The 24,720-nt window shown below is 43.7% G+C and overlaps 1 protein-coding gene across 7 annotated transcripts in view; it reads left to right on the top strand.

The window, feature by feature from the left end:
• COBL (cordon-bleu WH2 repeat protein) overlaps positions 1 to 24,720 on the top strand; it is a 961,684-nt gene that overhangs the window by 442,371 nt on the left and 494,593 nt on the right. For all 7 annotated transcript variants that reach the window (XM_085607311.1, XM_085607310.1, XM_085607313.1 and 4 more), the window contains one exon: positions 6,634 to 6,862. In XM_085607311.1, the coding sequence (XP_085463437.1) occupies positions 6,634 to 6,862 (229 nt within the window). The remainder of the gene's footprint in view (positions 1 to 6,633; positions 6,863 to 24,720) is intronic.

Raw genomic sequence — 24,720 nt, 5'->3', positions numbered from 1 at the left:
GGACAATCAGATGGCGGATCTGCTCAGCAGACACAGCCACCAGATGCACGAGTGGGAGCTACATCCGTCAGTACTCCAACCGTACTTCCAACAGTGGGGTCATCCAGAGATAGACCTATTCGCCACAAGCGAAAACGCAAAATGCCAAAGCTTTGCCGCCAGGTTCCCACATCCGCAGTCGCAGGGCAATGCGATATGGATGAACTGGTCCGGCAGATTTGCGTACGCTTTTCCCCCAGCACCATTGATACCGCTGGTGGCACGCAAACTCAGACAACACTCACTGACACTCGTCCTAGTTGCTCCAACATGGGCACGCCAACCATGGTACACCACCTTTCTCGAACTTTCCGTGGTGCCGCATCGAAGGCTGCGGATCAAACCTGCGCATTTGACGCAGAACCATGGAGAGATTCAGCACCCAGATCCGCAACAGCTGAACCTGGCAATCTGGCTCCTGAAGTCCTAGAGTTTGGCTACCTAAACCTGCCACCTGACTGTATGGACATCAATAAGGAAGCTAGAAGACCCACTACCAGAGCTTGTTATGCAGCCAAATGGAAAAGGTTCGTCATTTATTGCAATAATAATGACATTAACCCGCTAGACGCATCCATCCAAAACATAATTTGTTACCTCTTACACCTATACCGATGCAATCTGGCGTACACCTCAATACGTGTCCATTTGACCGCAATATCAGCCTATCTCCAGAACAGGCAGCACCTCTCTTTATTCAGAGTGCCTGCCATCAAAGCATTCTTGGAAGGACTCAAACGAGTAACTCCTCCAAGCCACCCACCAGCTCCAATGTGGAACCTCAACTTGGTCCTCACACGCCTGATGGGTCCACCCTTTGAACCTCTACACTCATGCGAGATTCAATTCCTCACCTGGAAAGTAGCTTTCCTAGTAGCAATCACTTCTTTGAGGAGAGTTAGTGAACTCCAAGCACTAACCGTTCAAGAGCCATTCATACAGGTTCACGCCAACAGGGTCTTACTACGTACCAACCCCAAATTCATGCCCAAGGTGATATCGCAGTTCCACATGAATCAAACCATTGAACTGCCTGTGTTCTTTCAAAACCCACAAACTGTCGCAGAAAGAGCACTCCATAACTAGATGTAAAGAGAGCCCTCATGTACTATATAGACAGGACTAAAGTCTTTAGGAAAACAAAACAACTTTTCGTTGCCTTTGCCCCACACCACAAGGGTAGCGCCATCTCCAAAGCAGGTATAGCCAGATGGATCGTTAAATGTATTCAAATTTGCTATCAAAAAGCTAAACGCACATTAACGATTCCCCCACGAGCCCACTCAACACGTAAGTTAGGGGCCTCCATGGCTTTCCTGGGAAACATTCCTTTGCATGATATATGTAGAGCAGCCACCTGGTCCACTACACACACATTTACCAAACACTATTGTGTAGATGTGCAATCAAAACAGCAGGCAGCTGTAGGACAGGCTGTTCTCAAAACTCTTTTTCAGACCGCTGCAGCTGGCACTGGTAGCCGCCGCTAATGGGAGGTACTGCTATGTATTCTATGCACAGATATGAATTCAGCAGCCCACATGCCTCGAACTGAATATGCTACTTACCAGTATGCATCTGTTCTTGGCATGTAGGGCTGCTGACATTCATATCGCCCACCCTCCTCCCCGGCGCCTGTAGCAGCTGCAGCTCTCAGAATTCCTGTATAGCATGGTCATCACTTTCTGTATCTACTCCATCACTGCCACAATGGCGAAAAACAATCTGAGGATGGAGAGGATGCCCATGCGCACTGTGGTCCAGGGGAGGAGTCACCTATCTCAGGATACTTCGAAGACTCTTCCAGGACAACAACGTGCAAACATCCGGACCCAACACTAGGCGGCGATCTATGCACAGATATGAATGTCAGCAGCCCTACATGCCAAGAACAGATGCATACTGGTAAGTAGCATATTCAATACCTCATTACCCTGAGGTCTGACAAGGGACAACATTACGTTACCTAAGCACCTGGCACATCGTCTTGCTTGCTTTTAGGGAATGCATGAGACCTGGTAGGGAACTTATGTGACAGCAGTTGCTCATATGTGAGAAAAGGTTTTCTTGGGAGATTGCAACTGATCTGCTTCTCTCTCACTCTCTATTGTGATAAATAATTATCCAGAGGAGCTGCCAGCTGTTTCATGACTGAATGATTCTTGTGGTCGAGTTGACAGTTTGGTCAATCCATGCATGAGTAATTTCTGCACTTTGTTGATCGTATCACTCGTTTGTCTGTTGCTAGGACTTGGGTGTAACATTTCCTTGCCTCAGGCAAGTAGGTACTGTGCCAGTGGTTCTCCGTCCGGTTTGTACTAAGCTTTGAAGAATTCAAAAAAGGTATGGTTGAAATAATTGAATCATTCTCATCCACTTACACGGGCAGCATTCCAGTCTATTGTTTTTTTCCCACCATGCCAACAGATCTTATTACCATACCTAACTATCACGTCACTTTAACCTTTGTTTTTTTCAGCTAATTACTGGGTTTTTTTTAACTTAAGGTAAGAGCCTAGTACCATACCTAACTATAAAGTCACTTTAAACTTTTTTTCAGTGAATTTCTATTTGTTTTACCATATTCAGCCAGCTATCTTACTACACAGGTCTTTCAGCCGTGTCCAGTGAGGATTGGAAGCCAAGTCTGGCCTCTGTCCAGGTCCTGTGCTATAGCTCCGTTGTGGTGGCCAAAGGCCACCTCCCACCCCCAGTGCGCAAAGTCTTCGCCATGCACAGGGGGGAGTTGGTTGCAGGGCCTAGCCCGAGCCAAACCTGCCTGGGTGGGCAACTTCCCCCGTGCATGACCAACCTCTGCATGTCCTTTGGCCATGTGCAGCAGGCGGTTCTAAGCAGGGCCTTGCCTCTGGTCTAACGCTACCCCCAACCCTCCACAGATCCCCAACCCACATTTTTTTTTTACTTGTTTTTTTTCCTGATACCATGGTACTCCTGCAGTACACGCACTCCAGCTTCACCCTCACTATGCCCAGCACCCATGGGTGGCCAACATCCCGCTGCGCACAGTTGTAGGCCTTGCACTGTGGGGGGGTCTTCATCGGCCAAGCTCAGCTCAGTGTTGGCCTCAACCCCCACTGCATCTGGCCAACACCCGCAGAAGGCCAATCCCCCTGCAGACGCCCACTGCACATTTGACTATCTATTTTACATTTTTTATGGTACCACAGTACTCCAGCAGTGCCACCACCCAAGGTTCACTTAAGTGGTGCTGTGGGACCGTACAAGCTTTACCCGATAAAGCTAATATTGGGTACCATGATGGTGACGTTTGAGTGGCCGTACCTAGGGAGGACTGTAGTACTACACAGGATGACCTGCAGGTTCCTGCAGGACTACTGCTGTACCAGTGACACATACGATTTGTTTTTGCCTGTATTTGTCAACCAATCTATCTATCTATCTATCTATCTATCTATCTATCTATCTATCTATCTATCTATCTATCTATCTATCTATACATCTATCTGAAGATGAAGGATCACAAGATCAGGAGGGATAGGCTTTAAGTTTTCAATACATTTGTAAATGTTCTATTGTAAATTGGCACTTACTGATTTTCTCCTGGATGAACAGTGCATATCTAGAATACATGGTGGTTGCTTCTGGCTTGAGTGTCGGGTCCAAAGAGGATACAGTTTTGTAATTCCAGAAACAATATAGTTGAAGGTGAAGGATTACAAGAAACCCGGAGCCAGCCAGGGCAAAACTCTAATTCCCAAAGGATGCAATGAGCCACAAAGAAATAAAATATCCAAGAAAGAAGTCACTCAAACAGATGACTCAACAGAGAACAAAAATATATTTTGTTTCCTTTTCCGCCTTCCTCAGGTAGTGCAAGATTGTATGCTTAGTGGCTGCACGGCTGACACTGCTGGATTTTCACACGAAATCATGAGTGAAGATTCCATTTGGAATGTGGGATCAATGCAGTTCTGAAATATTTTGAGATATGCAGCAATGAGGTGGTATTATCAATGATGTTCAGGCCATCTGAATGCAATGATTTTAAATGGTGCATCCAGACATTTTCTCTGGAGTTCAGTAGTTCTTCCTTTTAGACATGTTCCACAGGGAAAATTTTCAAATCTGGTAACAAACGTTAAAATGATTGGCTACAGTATGTGTTCAAATTTGTTAATTCCTTTCTATGCTTCACTCCAACCTTTGTGAGATATGTGGCTATTCAGAGATCCGAAGTTCTGCAACATGGTCTCCTTGTCACACATTTTTCAGATATACCAAAGAACAGATTCTTGAGTTGATTAAGCTATAGTTCAGAATGTCTTGCTTTTTCCACAGCCTTTATTCCCGTTGAGTTCTGGTACTTGTTCTGCTATGAGTTCTGCTATGCCCATTTATTTTGTGTTTTTTAGCGCCACCTTCTGCAAAGAAGTGTTTATCCTTGGAAACTAGAGAACTATGAAGATGACCAATTTAGGTGTCTTATAATAGTTCATCCATGCTAGTTATTAGCCAGGGTTCTGCACGGTCACTAACTTCCCCAGTCGTAGCTGGACATAGCCACCTTTTCACCAGTAAGCCGGTGGGTGGGAAAGAGGGTTTTGTGGGAGTACGTGGCATTGAACGTATGCAGCGTTAAAAATGAACATTAGTGGTAGGTACCACTCTCCTCAGTTTCCATACCTTTTACCACGAAATAAACTTAGAGTTCAAGAGTGCAGATCCCTGGCTTATGTCTTTCATTGCAATAACTCCCTTTACTTGGTGAGCAATGGGGCCATTTTGTTTCCTTTAAAAATGTATTAATATTTAATACAACTTGTCCCGAGCAGATTTTGACATTTATATTTATCTGTTTGCAGTCTGTGCTTATATACATCTTTTTTACCTCAAGTGTCTTCTAAGGAGATTAAGAAATATCTGACACATCTGTTTCCTTTCATAGTTTGTTCATAATCCTCTATATGTTCAAAATATGGCCTTTTATATAGTTAAAAAATATGCCTATTTTAAGACTATTGGCTAGTGACATCCTTCAAAGAGTGTCATATGGGGCTACCACTAACGAAGAGAGAGTTACTTAGAATGTTTTCTGCTGACTTCCATTCCCTTTTATCCATAACTCTCAGAGTGGCTTTGGGGCCAGCCATTACTTGGTGGCAAAGGTAGTTTAATACACTTCAGTTAGTCAGAGATGCTTTGATGCCCTTTCACAGCCCGCACTTCCTCACCAGAAGAGAGCACAATGCTTCATAAATCACTGTCAGTAGGGCCTTGCACTTTTATTTGCCTTCGGTGGAGGAATAAGTTAAGCACCTGTAGCTTCACCTTCATGGCATTGGGAGAGCTGTGGTTTATGTAGTTTGCCACTCTCTCTTCTTTCCTTTTGTTTTCTTACTACTTCCACTTGAAACTACCTCGTGGTTCTTGTCTCCAGTAATGACTTTGATGACCTTGTTGAACTGTTGACTCAGTGAGAACATGAGACATAAGGGTGGCACTTTTTTAAGAAGTCTCAGATTTCCATGAGAGGTGATCTTGTCAACTTTCAAGCAGAACAGCTTTCCAGGGATCCACATAGCAGGTAAGTAAATATAATGAGCATTAATGACATCACCGGTGTTGTTGTTAACATCTGACATCCTGGGTGCAAAAGACAATTAAGCGGCTCATTTGAAGGGTGTTTTGTTTGGCTGTGCTTTGCGCTTGTCTTCAGCGTTGGGGGATAGTAGCTAAATGTCTGTGAAGGGCCTTTTTTGGTGTCTGCATTTTGAGCTTGTACTGTTGGCAGATGTGTCTAGTGGACAGCAGTGTAAAGTGGGGACATGCAAGCCAGTTCCACTAAATACATAAAACAAAATACTTCCTAAAAACACAATTTTATATTGAAGGGTGTGGTTTCCGCATATATAAACAGAGTCAGGGAGGCAAGGACTGCATGCGCGTGTCCGATTTGGTGGCAGGTGCCAAAAGTCACCGGGCACCAGTCTTGTTAGGCGCCCTGTGCCCCAAGGCTTGCGATTTATATTTTCTGTAGCCCAGGAACACAAGATGTTGCTGCAGGTAGCGCCAGTGCGTTAGTGTTGCATACTGCATGCGGACGGAGACGTTTCCTGGTGTCATGGGGATTCTAAAATGTTCCACCTCCTATGAGACAAGTGTGACATTTGATACTATTCATTCCAAAACAAAGAGTGCCCGGATCGCCTGTTCTGTCTTTGTGGCACACAAGGGTTGTTTTACCTATAGGCGTGTATGGTGCATTCCATGCTCTGAAGAGGGAGTGTATGTTTGGCTGCAGCTCTACATAGCTCGCCCTCCTATGCTCCCCCGTGAGTTCACCTGCAGCGGTGATTCACCTGTCTGTGAGGGAAGCCTCCCTAGCGCATTGTTAGGAAGATTATGTCTTTAATCAGAAATAAGAAGGGCCAGCCTCGGGTCGAGGCGAAGGAATCTCTCTCTGTCGCGAGCCCCTCCCACCTCTCGTGAGTCACGAGGCTCGCATGTAAAGGACCCGGTGAGAATAGAAAGGTGTTGCACTTACTGCTCCGGCTGTGTCAGTGGGAGCTCGCGCCCGGGTGACTGACATCCCCTCTTCTTCTGTCTTCACAGAAGTCAGTCCGGCTGGTGGTGAACTTTCTCCGGACGCAGAAGACGGTGCTGCGGGTGAACCCCCAGGTGCCAGTGCGGGAGCTGCTGTCGCCCATCTGCGAGAAGTGCGAGTCCAGCCCGTCCCACACCATCCTCCTGCGGGACAATGTCACCAAGGAGGCCCTGGACCCCGCCAAGTCCCTGAACGAGCTGGGGATAAAGGAGCTGTATGTATGGGACAGCCAGAGAGGTAGGTGGAGGGGGTCTCTGTGGTGTTTCCATTGTGTTGGTCGACTTTCGGTGTGTGTGATGGAGAATAACATAGTGCTTTCAGAATTACACTTAAGTAGAGAGAGGCTTGCCTTCTGTACGTTTTTACTTAGCGTGCAGGAAATGGCGTAGGTTGTGCTCTTTTTTTGTATCCGATCAACAAGTGTCTTCCCTGCCGGTGCTTTCTGGCATCCACTTCTTCATTTATTTATTTCTTCTCTTTAAATATTTTATGAAGCACGTGTTTCTCCCAGCTGGGCGCCCAGCTTCAATGTACACTCTTCATTTCGCGCAAGATAGACAGGCTCTCCCTGCAGAGGCCATTGCAGTGTGACACCCGGTGCTTTGCATCAATCGTATTATTGATGGAAAATGTTAAATTGGGAAGAATTGGATGTGTTTCATGGGTTGCAGACTAACATAAAAGTGTTGGGTAAATGCCCTTAAACAGATGCTTTCCAAACACCGTTGAGAATATTTGTGTGATGACCAGAGCTCTCTCGAGTTGGCGCTCTTTCCATGGATGAGATATTGTTCGGTAAGCACAGACAGCGAGTAGTTTTGTTGTGTGTTTCAAAATCATTGGCATGCAGTCCAGGTGAGGTCTGCATGGCTGGAGGGAATCTGTGTTGTGTAGCTGCTTCCACAAATGGAAAGACTGTATCTGCAGTTGTGATGTTGAGGTCCAGATACACCAGTTTGTGTGTGCATCTCTCTTCTATGGGGTGTAGATCGACGGTGGCTGGAGTAAAATGGACAGACCTATGGTGATTTTGGTTTTTACTAGAAGCACCGCATAGATGGATCATTGTCCTCCCATCAGACTCCAGTGCATCTGCTGCTTAAAACTTGATGTCACTCACAAATAAGTCCTTTTCCACAGAATTGTGACTTTTCCTCCTCCTGAAGACATCCACAATTCGATTAACGAATATTCCAATTTTCTGGGATTTGTACCAATTAAGTAATGCTTTTCATCTGGTCACAGGTTAGTTGAAGCAGGTTTATTCTGAAAGGATGTCCATCTCTGCAGCGCACGCCGCATTTTACATTGGATGGTTCACTGTGCTGAGCTTTGAGTGCCCGTAAATTACCTTCTCGCCTGAACTATTACATACACAAACACACACGCACACACACATTCTCTCATTAACGCCTCCCTCTCTTTTTCATTTTCATCACTTTCTGTCTCTCTGTTCAATGATGTACATATACAACCGAAATATGGCTGCCAGCGTTGCAGAGCGAATCGCCCATAACCTTTCCGGTGCTCACCCTCTGAACGCTGGTCACTTTTCATGTGGATGGGGTGTAGGCATTTCCTGTCTTTAGCCCCTCACGTTCTGCGCCATCGTCCTCTTACTAGCCCCACATTGCAAACGCCATCGGCATAGGTAGCCACGATTATGGCTTTTGCTTCACCAAACCACAGTTTATAGACCAATGGAGCCTGCTTTTCTCACCTGGAGGAGTTCTCACTACTCTCGCATTTTCTGTAAACATAATGGCATTAACTAAATTTAATCCACCGGGTAAGGTTGAGGCCTTCAACCCTGGTGCATAGCAGAAAATAATCTCCCCTGACCATCGTCCACTCATTACCTCCTAATGAATTGGCTTCTCTGATAAACTGCCCAGCACAGACTGGTGACTACATTTGTGGACAGAGAACCTGGCTTAGTGTAGGATGGGTGGGAACACCTCACTGCTGGTGTGAAAGAAAGGGATTCTGCAGTGACCAGGAAAGCAATGGTTGGTAGAGGAAACAAAGAATGGTTGTGCAAGAGGATTACGCCGCGTAGGGTGGGGACACAGAAGAAAGCCATTGTGTAAGGGTGTTACAGGATACACTGGTGAAACAAAGCGTACGTGTCGGAGGAGGCAGTCAGGAGCCTTGCTTTAGTAGGGTTGAGGGTGAAGAGGTGCAGGAGGTACTGGTGAAATGGTTCCAGCAAGGGCGGAAGATACAATCCTGTACCACTCCTGGCTGACTGAGGAGTACATGTGGCTGTTGTATACTCAAGACAAATAACAAAATATATTGGCGTTTTTAATAATACGTTTTTCAAAAGTGTGTGCCGTGTGCTGCCCATAGACGCCAGATTAGCCTTTTTGCACGCCTGGTTTGCAAATCAGAATGGCCAAGTTTTAAAGTCACAAATGGTCGTTGTTATATTTTTGTGGTTCACTTTGAATAAGGCGTGGAACAAACCTTTGTAAGGTGCAGTGGAAAGCTTAAAATGTAACAAAGAGCACCACGAACATTAAATCACAATGCAGTAATAATCTGTTGCCCAGCTCCCTCTCCTGTCGCTCATTACCTGTACGCTTGCCTTTGGCCTTGTACAGCACCCCGCTGCCTCCTTGGCTAGGTTTGTGCTATACCGATCCTACTAGTAAAGACGCCAGCATCCTATTGTAGGCAAATTGGGCCCCCATCCTTTAATTTGGTAGCAAAACATAACCACGTCATAGCCAGGACTCTGAGGGGTCCAGTGGGCCCTCATAGCCCTGGACCCCAGTACCACTGCATCAGCGGCACTTCCGATAACTATGCCCAGTGCTTAATTTGTAAAAAAAAATAAGTGCCAGGGCTGTCGTCAGGAGGCCACTGCAGCTTGCACTACATATTGCCCATGCCATGCTGCCAGTGATAGCAACAACATAACTACTAACCATCACGCTCCTACAAGTGTGACAATCAGACTATTACACCCCCCCCCAAAGCTATGATAATGACTTGGGCAGCATATAATAGTCATTTTTAAGGTATATTTAGTTAATATCTAACTGTTGTTGTGGTCATCTCTAAATTAGCCAGAAAGCGCTACCTTCTGGGAGACTGTCACAAGCATCGGTGCTGACAATTAGGTGCTGGTGCTGAGCACCAGAAACCACCAGCTCAAATTAAGCACTAACTATACCCCTGCTTTCCTTACTTAGTGTAAACCCATAACCAGTTCTGAGTGGTCAGTGTGAAAGAGGTTCATGCCTGGCCAGGGCACGGTGATGGTGGAATCCTGCACTGCACACCAGCCATGTGATAGTCGGTGACTCCCAACTCCTGTAGGACTTGTGGTTTGTCCTGATTCTTTTCCTACCTACCAACTGCCGTAGACGAAGGATTCAACATGCAACACACTAGGGACTTTACTCATGAACATTAGTCGTGAATGTGAAATATCAGACTTGGTCCCCACTTTTGCACTCTAAGCTTTCGCCGAAAATGCCCAACGCCACAAAGTAACTGAAAGCATGTCATAAAAACACCAAATAAATAAGGGCCATGTGTAGGCAGGACAGATCAGAGTGTGCTGCATCTGGGCTTCCTTAATAAATGCTCTGCTATGGCCACAAAAAACTAGAATAAAAAGATAAATGAAAAACATGTATAAAAGATTGGTGACATTGAAGAGAAGCAGACACGAGACAGGTACAGCATTTAACGTGATTGCCAACATAGCCATAAGAAGAACCAATAGGCTTTTAAGGGAAACCTAAAATCTGCATTGATTCAGAGAAGCAACAATTGGCTTGTCTGCATATGAAATAAAATTCTATTTTGAGGCAAACAGATTTTTGGGGATAGTGTATGGTGGCTGAAGATCTCCATTCCACTGCTTTAGTTTTTTATCATCATCATAAGAGAATCCCAGGGGATGATGCCATCTATGTGTAAAGAATTCCATTTATTAGGTTTGGATTTGACAATTCCGCTGTCAATGAGACCTGCTGCTTACAGTATACATAGAGAGGGCCTTCTGTCCACCCCTTTAGACTATCAGCTTTCTTTGATGGGCCTCTTACAGCCATTGACTTGCAACTTTGTCAATACGCCTTGGCTCAGCCCAGTGGAGCATTCATCTCTCACTCAATGCTACTGGCTATTCGGTAGTATCCTTCCACCTCCACTACAGTGCTTCCTCTGAACTGCATGATGGACCTGTTTACAATGATAGCCCTCTAAGACCCCTCCTGTGGGCTGCCTTTTGAGTAACTTGCTCTAAGGTGCTTATACTGCATGTGTTAGCACATTAAACCCATACCTTTTGGCTTTGTAATGCTTGTTGCATAGTTTACAAGGAAGATATTCTTGGCCTGAAAAAGTACTCTATAAAAGTTATACGGTTTATGCTTTATCTCTGGGTATTTTTAGGGTTATGTAGAATGGTGTCTGTTTAGCAAGAAAGAATGAAGAGGTGGTAGACAGTTCTGGCTCAAGAGACATCCAGAAAATGGTGTCCGCTAATGTGATGCTGGGTAGAACGTTTTTTAAGACCTTAGACAATACATTTCCCCCTCTGCCTTCGGTGATCAAGCTTTTTGACTGTTGTCTCCTCCAGGGGAACCACAGTATCCATATGTTTAAGTGGTTTTATCACTAAGGCGCATCGCTTCTGCAAGCCAGGTGCTATGGTGGCTTGAGAATGGTTGCTGGCAGCTGTCGCGCCCACGCTTTGCGATCTGCTGTTGTCACAGACGTTTCGGGATGGGTTCTATTATTCTGCTTGTTACCCTGCCAACCAGTCCAGCCGAAGACATTGATGCTTACAGTTACAGTAGAACAGCACTAACATGGCCGCTACAGCTCGGCTCCTGGAAGAGGGCAGTGCATGCCATCTTAAGCGGAAGCATGCACGTCATGCCAGTAGCTGCACGTCCCAAATGTTGGGAGTTGAGTTGCCTCTTAACACAACTTCTCTACCATCATGTGCAATCTTACCAATGTTGCATTTTTTTTTTTAATCCAAGTAAAGTAAGTTAGCGTTTTTCCATAAACTTAAAAGGCTGGAGTAAGCATCACATAGTTCTTAAATAAAGTCAAGTCAGCTTTTATTGTAAAGTTATTTAAAATCTTAACTATAGAAGTTTATAAAAGCTCATTAGTGCATTTTCTTTTTTTAAATTATGCAACACAACTTAAAATTCAATTTCATAATAATGTGAAATAATGTTATGTATGACATAGTATAACAAGCATTTTCAATGCAATACGTCTCGCATTTGCGAGCGTTTAAGCTATTTTCATTGAAAATGTCAATGCCTTTTATTCAAGTGTTTTTTCAAGGAACACATATATAAAAGGCATTGTTGTTTTTAATACCAAGAGCTCAAACTCTCGCGAATGCCAGACCACTATAATGGTGGCCATGCCCCTTTTTTAGACGCTGCTCACTTATTCAGGTTACCATGAGCAGCTTCTAAACAAAGGGGCATGGCCACCATTATAGTGAAAGCGCGTATGGTGCTTTCACCCAAAGTTTAAAAAAGAAAAAGTAATTTCAAAAACTTTGTAGCGCGGCCGTTAAAGTGAAAGTGGACCATGCCGTATATTAAATAATTAAATAAGCGCAGCCGCTTCACAGCGGACCGTGCTGTAATTTGAATGAAAATATATATCTATTTACAAAAAAGCGGGCGGGTGCTCCGATGTTGTTGTCATGGGTGGAATAGGTCGAAGAGCATTAAAGAAAATAGTGCTCACCAACTTATAAAGCAGACTGTGTAACAACCGAAGTAAAAGGGCCAGTCCTCGTGAGAGGTTACAAGTGAAGACAAGGCGGTACTAAGGAAGGACTAACAAGCCTATATACGGATCAGAAGCCAGCATTTATGAAGGGCAATGACATAAGCCAATGACAAATATGGGCGGAGAGTGGGCAGGGCTTCAAGAGCATACTGCAATACAGCATGCCTCGCAGAGCGAGCAGCTCATGCGCGCTGCCCCTAGGTTTGACCGAAAAAACGAGTTATCATCTTAGGTGCAACCTTACGACTTAGTTTAAGTAACACACACAGAGGCACATCGAGCAAAGTGCATATTATAGCAAAGTGCAGTTACGAGAGTGCAGAGATAGTAGAGAAAGGGGGATGGGATTTTGTTTAACACTGCTTGGCATTGATAGTGATCAACTTTTTCCCGGCAAGTCTTCTGAATTTTGTATATCGACAGTTCAAAATAGGGTCTGTAACTTTTAGACTTGCAATTACTGCCTTCCTACATGTCCATATCCAACTTTAATTAAAAGGGGTTTTCAGCAGTAACTTCCTTTCTTGGAATAAGACAGGGCAAAGACATGTAATGTGTATAATGCCTTCTACTCCAGAATTACAGAGTCTGCACCAGTCCTTTGTACTGTCCTTTTCCAAGACTTGCCATCGATTTCCCCGGGAAAAAACCCAAAATAGTGAGCATAAAATCAATTTTTAGATGACTTGACCACCCAGTCTCTAGTTAAGATTGAGGTTGAAGTGTCTTGTACCCATTTAGGATAGTCCAGGCATATGATCTGGACGATAAAATCTCTTTGTCTATTAACACAGAAGTTTTTTTTCACAATGCCATTAACCAGATTTTTGAAGGTGATTGGAGATGGAGAGCTTTCCCATATATCACAAATACCTAAATCATTAATGGCCAAATCGAGGTAACGGTGAGCAGTTGCAATTTTATTTGTTTGTATTTCCTGCCAAAGCGCTTGGCACAGTTGATATTCCATGGCAGACCTGATTACGATCCATGTTTTTATATATGCTCCTTTTCTTGCGATTGATTGATTTGGTAAGCCAAACTCTAGCCTTATCTGTGCAGGTGAAGTGTTTGGGGGAGATTAAACAGTGATCTAAATGCTTTAGTTAAAATTAAGTTTATGACTGGTCCATCTCAACCGAGGAGGGCTTCGCTTCCATAAGAAATGCATGGGATGAGTTTTGCTACTATTACTTTCAGCCGAGGTAAAAAGCATGGGCCGGCCAGACCTCGTTGTAAGGTAAGGAAAGCTAGGCTCAAGGTGTTCCCTTTCCACATCAGGCCTTTCCTATGTTGTTGAAAGGAGCCTCTTTCATCAAATAGTACCCTTAAATATAATTTGGTTCTTGCCAACTCCAATTGTTCACCATGTAGGAACCATTTATGGATTTTATTGATCGTGCTGCTGGCTTCCACGATCTTAGTTTTCTTCATACTTATTGTCATTCCGTTGGTTGAGGCATTTTGGTCTGGCTAAGCAGGATCACATCATCCACTTATAGCAAGTTTGAGATGTGCATAGGACCTAACTTGGGGAATGCAAATTTACTGTGTCCAGGGTGGAAGCTAAGTTGGTTAAAAAAAGGTTAAACAGACATGGCGCCAAAATGCAGCCTTGCTTTAGGCCCTTAGATGTTTGTATTTCCCTGGTGGAATATGAGAGCATCCCCGTATTATAATGCAGTGTGTGGATGCTCTGTGTAAAAGTATTTATCTGTATTCACTTGAATGTTGTTCCACGATTGAGGCTGGAACGATGTGTGCGAAGACTCGGGGAACGTTGAGTCAGTTGCTGGTGTCCTTTGCACGCATCGGGAACTCTCGGTCGTGGGTGTCTTTATCTCACTTAATTTATGCAAGAAACCTTACCTTCATGGAACCTCCTTCATTTAACACCTGGACAGGATGGAACCGTCTATGTTTCTCACCTTTGCCCAGGTGAGCATCTGCAGGAACTGTTTGGCTTTTAGAAGTTGAACTGGGATACCGCTTGATGATAACTTTGCCAAAGAAGGTTGCGGTTCACACAATCAAACGCAGCCTTATAATCTATGTAACATGAGTAGAGCAGTTGCTTTTTGTGCTTGAGCTGTCCATTATTAAAGATAATTCCAGAATCTTAATTGATGTGCCAGCCCCTTGGGTGAACCCAGTTTGATTTGGGGGGACAATGTGATTGTCATAGGCCCACTGCAGTAGGTCTGTAAGTAGCAGGCTAGCAAAGGGTTTGGCCTCTGTATTCAGAAGGGTTATCATGTGATAGTTTGCTGGTTGGCGATAGTACCCATTCTTGAAAATTGGATCAATTTTGGAGCATTCCAAGAATCGAGTGATTTGTTATTGTACAGCACTGTTGAGTACTGTTGTTAAAGTAGCCGGCCAGTAGGTTGGATTTGTTTGAAACAGTGCTTGCACCCGGTCGTGTGATCCTGGGGACCCGTTTTGCCTGCCTGCCCCTTTGAATGACTTTACATGTTTGTTCTTTCAGAAAGATGTACAGGGTGGCTTCCAGACTATAAGGTGTAATTTTAGTAGACTGGTCTTGTATATCTGAATAAGTAGGAAACACTGCAGGAGAGTGTTTAAAGTGGTCCTTCAAGAACTTGACCCAGCTCTTCCTCCGTTAGATTGGAGCTGGTGGCTGAGGTAGGTGCTCGGTTCAGACTATTAACCATTTTCCAGAAGTCCATTGAATTTTTCTTTTTGGCGTTTTGTTTTGAGATTGATTGTTCTTTCCATATCATTTTCTGAGAAATGTATTTAAGCTTTTCAAGTATTTGTGTATTTCAGGGTTGGCAGGATCTTTCTTAGCGTGTCTCAGGGTGCGATTATGCCCCTTTCTGACTGCATGGCCAAAGCAGATACTTTGAGCCTCTTTTGAGCTTCTGTGTTTCTTTTGTGTCAGGGTGAAGATGGGCTTTTGGGTTGTGTTGGTGACCCATTAGTTTGCCTATGAAAAGTGACCATTTGGTGGCCGGGTTAAGATGATCCTTACTGAAGCAATGATTTGCTAAGGTTAGGGCTGTGTCCGCAATATGTTGGAATGTCTTTTCTGACCAGCGGAGCTTCCAGTAACTGATTTACCAAGCTCTCCCTGTAAAGAGAATGTTTTGTCAGGGAGTTGGTTTTGCGCATTGATTTCTATTTTCTGTTGCCCATGATCACCTTTGATTGTTTTGACAATCTTAAATGAAGTGATTAAGCGGAGTAAGGGGAGAGTGGCATCTGTGTATTGTAGTATGGAGGTTGAATCTGCGAAATAGTAAGACCATTGCGGAGGTGTATCTTGCTGGTATCTTCCATTCTGTACTCTTAGCCCTAGGGATTCTAGGTCTTTCACTAGTGTATCTGCCTTGGCATCTTTAGCTCTCCTACTTGTATCCCTCGTGGACTGCACGGGGACAGACTGTAGATAGTCCTGTTGAGTTATTGGGTTGTCTCTGGGAAATGCAATCTGTAGATTCATATTAAAGTCTACTGTGACTAAAATATCTGTGGATAATTAATTTTGCAGGCTACCTAATAAAATGCTTGAAGGTTTAGATACACTCAAAGTCCTGATTCCTGGATCTGGTTGTACATAAAGATTTATCAGTAGGAGCAGGTTCTTGCTGCCAGGTCAGGAGTATAGTTATTAAGATGTTTCCATACTCTGATTCCACCAGTCCTTAAATTGTTCCCGTTTCGAGACTGGACGCTAATCGCTGGGACACACTTTGAGTTTGATAAAAAGTCGGTTTATAATGGAAGCAGGAAAGAGCTCACACTTTTCATCCTCTGGGCCATTTTGCTGTTCAAAACATTACGCCCATACTGCTTAATTTATAAAGCAACTATATCTCCCTCTGCCTTTGAACAATGCCTCTCTCCATTTCCAAAATGTTCCTAGTCTCAGCTTTTCAACATTTCAAGGCCCTGCAGTCCTGCACCAGCTCTATAGGTTCCCTTTTTCTGCTAGCAATGAATGAATCCATATCTAGTGTCACACCCAGCCTACTTTGACATATCTTTCAATTTGCGTCTTTTTTCTATAGCACCACTGACCCATAAGGTATTTGAGCATTTTACAGAGAACTGGAATTTTCGCTTCTACCCCTGGGCCTTTTACTGCCACCCTTGCTTGATATTGCCATACCGATGCTGTGCCTCACTCTTAACATCTCTGAACACAGAAATCAGAGTTTGGCTTGTAGAATGTTTACTCAGGAAACTGGGTAGTCATTGGCTGAGAGAACTGCTAAACTGCGCTGTGTGACGTTGGCAATAAAAGTGTGTTTTTACACTTCATAAGATTTGCTTTTAGATTTAATGACGCTACACTCGCATCCTGAGACAAATCACCGGCCTCATCTCTACACAAGCGTTTTCATGCAGCGGCGTGCAAGCTACTTGCCCTCTCACATCCCCACATAGAGGGAAGCCCCTTCTGCCTGGGCACAGTGTTATGATGTAGGAACAGTTACATGTGTTCTATTGATGCATTTGCATGTGTTCTACTTTGGAGGTTCCATGATAGATTGTATGGCGGAGGGAATTCCAAGGTGGGCAGATGCTCCTGGCATCTCTTGTTAAGGACTGACGCCCGGTTGTGTCTCCACTAAAACGTATTGGAAAACCCATCATATTTGGTGTACCGTGCCGTCTTTCCACCACTACACACAACATTGGGAATCAAATGGCAACACCGTTTTGAGTTGTTTGGTTAAATATGACAAGATAAAGCCCACAATTTCCTCATTTGGCCGTACACACTATGATGTACCTACTATTGAAATATCGCATAAGAACATGTGGGACTCTCCCGACCAACTAGATAAAGCAACCCACCCTCTTTTGCCTCTAACATCCTCTCCCCTTCTCCCAGTTTCCCAACTTTTCTTAGACTTACCCTTTCAATATTTCTGGGCCTAGAGATCTTATAAGTGGCACACCAGCCTCTTTTACCCTGACACACTCACTCATGCTATGGCAGCCTGGGCCAACCAGGATCCTTGCCAGCACTTGGACAAGGGATGCAGCTCTCTCCTGATCCATCTTCCCTCCCTCTCTTATAAACTTAACAGAACCTTTACTCTCACTCTCACATTTGGGCCCATTTAGCTCCATCTGAAAAGCCCTCCACAAATGTTATTCTTGTTGCAGCTGTCTTTGTCACGCGCTCCACCATAGCGTCAGGTGTGCACATCCTGTCTGAACACCAGCGGGTGCTTATGAGCTATGTCTTCGTTCTTCACCCTCTTTAAGTTATTCCGATTGTGAGACCCTAACATTTTTCTGTTTATTTCCTTCCTAGCCATATTTATAGCTTCCTGTGTTCTCGCTTCTCTCCACAGCTTCAGTGTCAACAGTTGCGGCTACACCTCTTTGGTGCCCAGGTGGTTATTTGTATAGGTTAATCGCAGACTGATGCTTCTCCTGTCTGTTTTTGTTTTATTTGTTACCATTCCGGAACTCATGTTGAGCTAGCTGATTTTCATATGCTGAGGTGCAGTCTTCACTTGTGTCACTCTGCTTTCAGCCTCAGCAGTTACCTGGCCTGATGTATCTGGCCCCTCCCCCTCCACACTTGCCTGTCTCCAGGAGGAGCGTTTAGTTTGTGGATATTGTGCACACGTATCCGGTGTCCTCATCCACAGGCATGTGCATTGCCGATGTCATCAACCTGCCTCGCTGCATCCACAGAACTGCCTGAGGTTGTAGAGCTTATAAAAGTCTCCAAGTGGTTGAGGCAGGCAGTCTACTACTGGCAAAGCCAATAGGCCTGGCTTGCACTTGGAGACCTGGCTAAAGTATTTTTAAAAAGTGAAAAAAAGAATGCCTTCTGTGTACAGTGCATCTATGAGATAAAAAATGTAATGTGGGATGATTCAGTGCACTTTTGAGATGTAAAATGGTCCCTTATTTATTGAAATGCAAGCGACCCATAGAAGTCAGAATTATATTCCAAATAGCTAATAGAATTAGATAAAGGAGAAATAGTCCCAGGGCAGAGCCAAAGGTAATGCTATGTATATATTAAGTGATTGGTAACAATAGGTGTTTCACACAGCTGCGCTGGTGGGCCACATGTCAAAATGTTAAAATGCACATGACTCGGGTGGGAATATGAATTAAGCGTGCTATATTTAGTGGCAGACCTGTTTTAAATTTTACAGTCTCGAAAAACGTGAACACTGTCTGCCAAATTTAAGATGAGCTTTTGTTGCAAAGTTGATATTTTGTTAGTGAGGCACAGTGTGGCACATCTTATTGATTGTCATACCCTATGGGTCTCTGTTTAAATATATGGACCCATTCATTGGCTCCTTCAGTGAACAGAAGCAGAGCACCAGCCTCTTAAAAGTGGCACGGTCGGATGTATGGTAATGTGCCATGTATTGCTCACAAATTATGCCAGTGCTGTGATTTTTAGAACCTTGCTCACTAGAGTTGCAATCATAAACACGAGAATGGGTGTGTCAATTTCTGAAGTTTTTTCTTGTGACCCTCATGTATTTATTGCAGAAAAACATGCACATTTCCGTTTACACCCAAAATAAGATTACAGTAGATGCACAAACCTCAGGTGTTTGCTCCTGCAGTTTGTGCTTGGTAAAATTTGGTGCAAATTGAGGCACCTAATCATCTATGTATAATCAAAAGGGGAATAATGTGCTAGCAATGTGTTATTCCCCATTCCAAGAACCACCTGTTGCTAATTTGGGGACCTTGCACGAATGCAGTTTGTGCCCAGTTTTAGCAGGTCAATCATGCGCGAGTCTTAGTATTGATTTTGGTCTGTGACCGCAGGTCCCTGCCTAAAGCCTCTAGAATTGGCAGTTGTGCTGCGACTTAGACCTACATGCAAATATTTTTTTCTGTACTAAGGTGAAAAAAGGCAAGAGGCTTTCCTTTTGATGGCTCAGCAATCCAAATGCGCATGTATATATATATATATATTACCTACTGGCGGTCGCCAGTAGGTAGTTATAGTTAGGACCACGTTTCCATAGGAAAACCTCAACATTCTATTTTGAATAACTTTGGCGCCGGTCGACGAATCCTCGCGAATTTCTCAAAATAGGTGGGGCGCTACGCTCCGCTCCTACCCTGAAAGTCTCGGGGGGATTCGTCAAGCGGGGGCTGAGATAAAAGGGGGGTCCCAAAACGCGTTTTTCCCATGCATTTTTCCATAGGACCTTTAGAACGAGCTACAGCCCGAACGGCTGAACAGAATTACTAGAAATTTGGCAGAGAGGTAGTCCCTAGGTCAAGGAAGTGCCTTTTGTAGGTTTGGTGTAAATCTGTTCAGTAGATTCTGAGAAAATAGCCTTTAAATCAATATATATATCTGAGCCCGCTTACGGTACGCTTACCGTACGCTTACCGTACGCTTACCGTAAGCTTACGGTGGCGTGCGCGAGCGCGATTCTGATTGGCTCTTAGATCTTAGTAAACATTCGAATCGGCCGAAACCAGGAAGCGGCGTCCGCCATTTTGTCTCTCGCACTGAGTGTTGTTTATCAAACATGATAGCCAAAAACATGTTACGGGGCTGTTTTGACAACTCCCTCCCACATAGTCATGTTGAGGGAGTCCCCAAACATCCCCCAAGAGCAAAAACGGTTTTATTTTTTTTTCGGCAATTTCGCGGGGTACGCTTACCGTACGCTTACCGTACGCTTACGGTAAAAAAATAAAAATAAAAAAAACACTATCCACACTTACCCCACCCCCTGTGCTTTTGGTGGCCGCACGCCACCAAATGTGCAGGGCTTATTAATAGAGAAAAAAAACGTAATTTTGGCAACATGAAATTATAAAATCGAAATAAAAAAAACACTATCCACATTGACCTCACCCCCTGTGCTTTGGTGGCCGAAGGCCACCAAATGTACAGGGCTTATTAAAGTTGATAAAAACCGTGCACGGAACGAACTGCGTTAAGTGGGCGCGCACGCCACAAATGGCGTAAAGTAACTTAGCATTTAAAAAACCGTACAAATTCACTGAAAAAACCATAGGTTTCACACACGTTATAGTTAGGAAATAGCATTTAAAAAACCTTGCTAATTCACTGAAAAAACCATAGGTTTCACACATGTTATAGTTAGCTGGACATTTTACTGATAAAAAACCAATGAAATTCCCCCGTTATAGTTACTGTAGGCAACTATAACTCACGCGACCGTAATCCTCTGCTGATGACATATGTGTCTTTATGAAAAAAAAATATTTGTAATATATGTGTAGCTAAAATTTAATGGAAGAAGATATGGGCAAATAAGTGTCTAAATACAGTATTAGCATCAGCAGAGGATTGCGGTCGCGTGAGTTATAGTTGCCTACAGTAACTATAACGGGGGAATTTCATTGGTTTTTTATCAGTAAAATGTCCAGCTAACTATAACATGTGTGAAACCTATGGTTTTTTCAGTGAATATATATATATATATATATATATATATATATATATATATATATATATATATATATATTAGCTCAGAGTTGCCCACTCGTAGGAAGCACTCGGACCGCTGTTAGATATGGGCAGTATCCATGCAGATCGACCCTCTGCCTGATGCGTTTCGGATATTATTCCTTCTTCTGAGGCAATGGGTTCAGTGCAAGTGCTGCAGGTCCTCCATTTAACATGCGTAATGGCAAGCCCTGAATGGTTGCCCAGACACCCGACACCAAGCCTCATTGACTTGAAGCCTAATGTTCATAGAGCCAGATACTATGGTTTGAACAAAATACTTTGACTAAGGGCACTATTTTTTAATTTTTTTTATAAATGTTTGTATTTATAAAATGTATAAAGTGCTCTGTCGTCAACTGGTATCCAGGCGCTAGCCACCAAAACTAAAACTATGACAGGGCTGCAATGTGTGTCAGTGAGAGCTCGGTCTTTGAGAATGTATGAACATGTGTGTGTATGAATGGGATATATTTGTATGGGTAACTGTATGTACTTGCAGCACAGGACATCCCTTTCACCATGTAAAGCACAAACAATATTTATTTTTATATAGGAGAAGATGTTCTGCAAAAATGTTTATAATATGGAATATTTTTCTGCACTTTAAATTTCTCTCATTTTTAAAAATGGCAGTATTTTTGAGTTATACGGTGTCTTCTGGCCATTGGGAGTAAGGGGCCTGCTGTTTTTAATGCGAAATTTTGAAAGGGGAGAAAATTAAAATGAAGAGTTAACTTAACCATTAAGGTAACTTTTCATTTTTCATTTTCTCCCATTTAAAAGCATTCCCAAACATCATTTTGTTCACAGCTCTAATATAGAGTTGACAATAACTTTTATTTGGGATTGAAATACCTCAGTGCTTCAGTTCACCTCAGTGACCCATGCCAGGATATAAATATGATTATATACACAGTTTTTCCCTAACTTTAAAAGGAAAATCTGACTTGGTGCGTATTTAAAAATGAACTCAAGGCTGTGAGCTACTCTGAATGTGTCTGGAAGCTACTAGTAGTTCACGATGGAGACACCTGCTCTACGGAGAGTGAGCAGATGGTATGTTAGGGGATGTTTTGGTAGAAACCGGGTTACATTCCTTTCGTGGAGGGGAGGGAATCTGTCTCAAAGAACGAGGCGTCTAGTTCACAAGTTGAAGGCACAGCCCGAGAAGCTTATTTATCAGAATGACTAATGACTGTGTACCCCCCCCCCCCGCAGCTACTATTTACTGAACTCTTGATGATAGCACTTATTAAAGCAGTAAATACATAAATGTACATTGTATGTATCTCATTAGTACGAAGCCCGCAAAGCATTTATAATCAATGTGTCTAACTCCCACTATCCCTCTGCACTGGACCCTGTCACTGCATAAGACTTTGGTTCACTTGGAATAGCGTCAGTGCCGAGGCACTCAAGTTGAGTGTTTGCTTTCCCAAAGGACTAAGGATTGATACCTTTGGCCATTTACTTAAAAATGTGGATCTAACTAGAGTACAGAAATTGAGAACTGAATTCGCCTGGAAAAAAAATGAAACACATCTGAACCTGTGATGCATGAAAAAGTGCATAGTGCCCTCTGGTTTCTATAATTTGATAATAGCCTCTTCTGAGTTTTCAAGAAACACATTTTTAATTGTGTTTATCTAAATGTGTGTGTCATTTCTTTCCTAATTCGTACGTTTCTTTGTTCCATTACTTCTTTTTTTAAATGCGCTTTTGCAATACTATCGTGAAGGTATGTTTCCATGGGTTAGCAAAGTTTTACTATACTTAGCTCCACATATATGTACCTTGATGATATATATATATATATATCTTCAAAGTATGTAGATGTAGAGTTAAGAACACTTACCTTCTAGATATTTTGGTCCTCGATATTTTTGACATAATATTCTGTCTACCTGATATTTTTAGCTTCCATATTTTCAGACAACTGAAGCAAACTGACTTGCTGACTTAAGCATCAAGCTTAGAAAAACAAAATGTGATAGGTTGAACGCTCGAATTGATCACAGCTCTTGGTAATTACATGGGACTGCATTCCAGCCCATCCTTTTTTTCATACCCTGTTCCATATGCAAATAAGATGTTATCCTCCACCAATAGGAACAGTGCAGCAGAACTCCCTGGCCAGGTCCCCCCTTGTGAGGAATACAAGCAGCCCTAGACCCATTATGGCCTTATTGTGGCTTTGTTAGAGAGGTGTAGCTTGAGTCCTATGGCAAACTGAGCACATACGCACAACTGGGCACACCCATCACACTGAAGGCGCCTCACCTAGAAAAAGGCAAAAAGGATGGGTGAGATTCCTGAAAAATCTCAGCCACTGTACTTGTTTGGCCTGCAATCGAGTCCATTAATTTTTGTTTTCCCCTCTGTGCCACAAGGGGCAGGACCAGGCATATTCCAGTCACATCTCTCCTTGAGCGTGGCTATTGATTTTAAAGGCCCAGTTTGGGGTTGTCTGTATTTCATATTCATGCCTCTATTTGTCTTGGATATCAGCGGGGTTGGCCACCACAGCGCAATGTATACAGAGTATATCTACATCCTCCTGTCTGTTCGAGATTAAATAAACAACATACATTAATAGTGTTCACCTTACTGTCCAGGTGGCTACGTAAACCCAAATCCAAGCAAAGCCCGTTCAGTGTTTTATCATGTTGAGGGCAGCATGTTGCATACCATTAAATTGGGAGCTAGTGACACAAGTTATTTACTGTGCCTATACATTTCAGGAGCAATCCAAGTGCCAACTTATGAATTTTGAACTGGGCTTTGCCACACATTCCGATGAAGACTTTCAAAGCTTGTGAAATGGAGTCAAAAAGCAGTGATGCATAAAAGTTCAGCCCTATGGAGATGGTTATCTTTAACCCGTTGAGTGCCCATGACGAGCTGAGTCACAGTGGAGCTGTGCTCATGACGAGCTGAGCTCGTCATAACTGCCGCGGCCTGCCCACGCGCGATTAATTCCCCGCCTGTGCTTCAGAATTAATCAGTGGGCGGGTTCGTGATGAGCTCAGCTCGTCATGAGCACAGCTCCACTGTGAGTCATGACGAGCTGAGCTCGTCACGAGCACAGCGGCGCCGCGCCCCACCCCCAGGGAAGGGGTTAAGTCTGTTATGTGTCTGCTTATCAGATGTCTAGTCACAGAGTAGACGGAGCCAGAGCCGTAGATAAGGCTGTGAGCTGCAACTCGCCAAAGTGAGCCTTGTCAACGTTTTGTTGATAATCATTCGTGCCACATTGGCCCTTTATGTCAGCATTCACTACAATATGGTATCGTGATTTATTGACTTTAAAAACACGATTACTGTTAGTTAAATGATTTGAGAAAATATCTTGTTCCACCATTAATATATGGACTGTTTCACGACTTCCGGATTTGGGCACAGGTGGTACAGGGAGTAAAATAAAGGTTTTAAGATCCTGGATCAATTAAAGTTAAGGACCAGTGGCATAGAGGATTGACACACCCATGCCACGTATCCGCTATGGCGGAGGAGCGTCGCCCCACTGCTCTTAAGCAGTGCGAAGTAGAAACATAAAATGATAATACCCTTGAGTTACTATCATTTTATGTTTGTGCTGCTTTGCGGGCAGGTGGACGGGGCTGCTCTGCTTTTGGATCGTGGCAGGGGAGGAGTGGTTTGCCCACTCCTAAGTGCACATGACTGTTTGGCAGGCCCTCTCGGGTCACCCAAAACAGTCATGCGCACTTTCCCTGTTCTCCTGGCAGGCTGCATTACAGCCTGCGTGGCGAACATACCGAGGCCCCCATTCCCCGGCTGAGCATCGAACCAGGACGCTCAGATCAATCACAACGCTGCACTGCATCGT

This window comes from Triturus cristatus, chromosome 5_2 (genome assembly GCF_964204655.1).
Source record: "Triturus cristatus chromosome 5_2, aTriCri1.1, whole genome shotgun sequence".
Lineage (NCBI taxonomy): Eukaryota > Metazoa > Chordata > Amphibia > Caudata > Salamandridae > Triturus > Triturus cristatus.
This window is presented reverse-complemented; position numbering and strand designations above follow the sequence as displayed.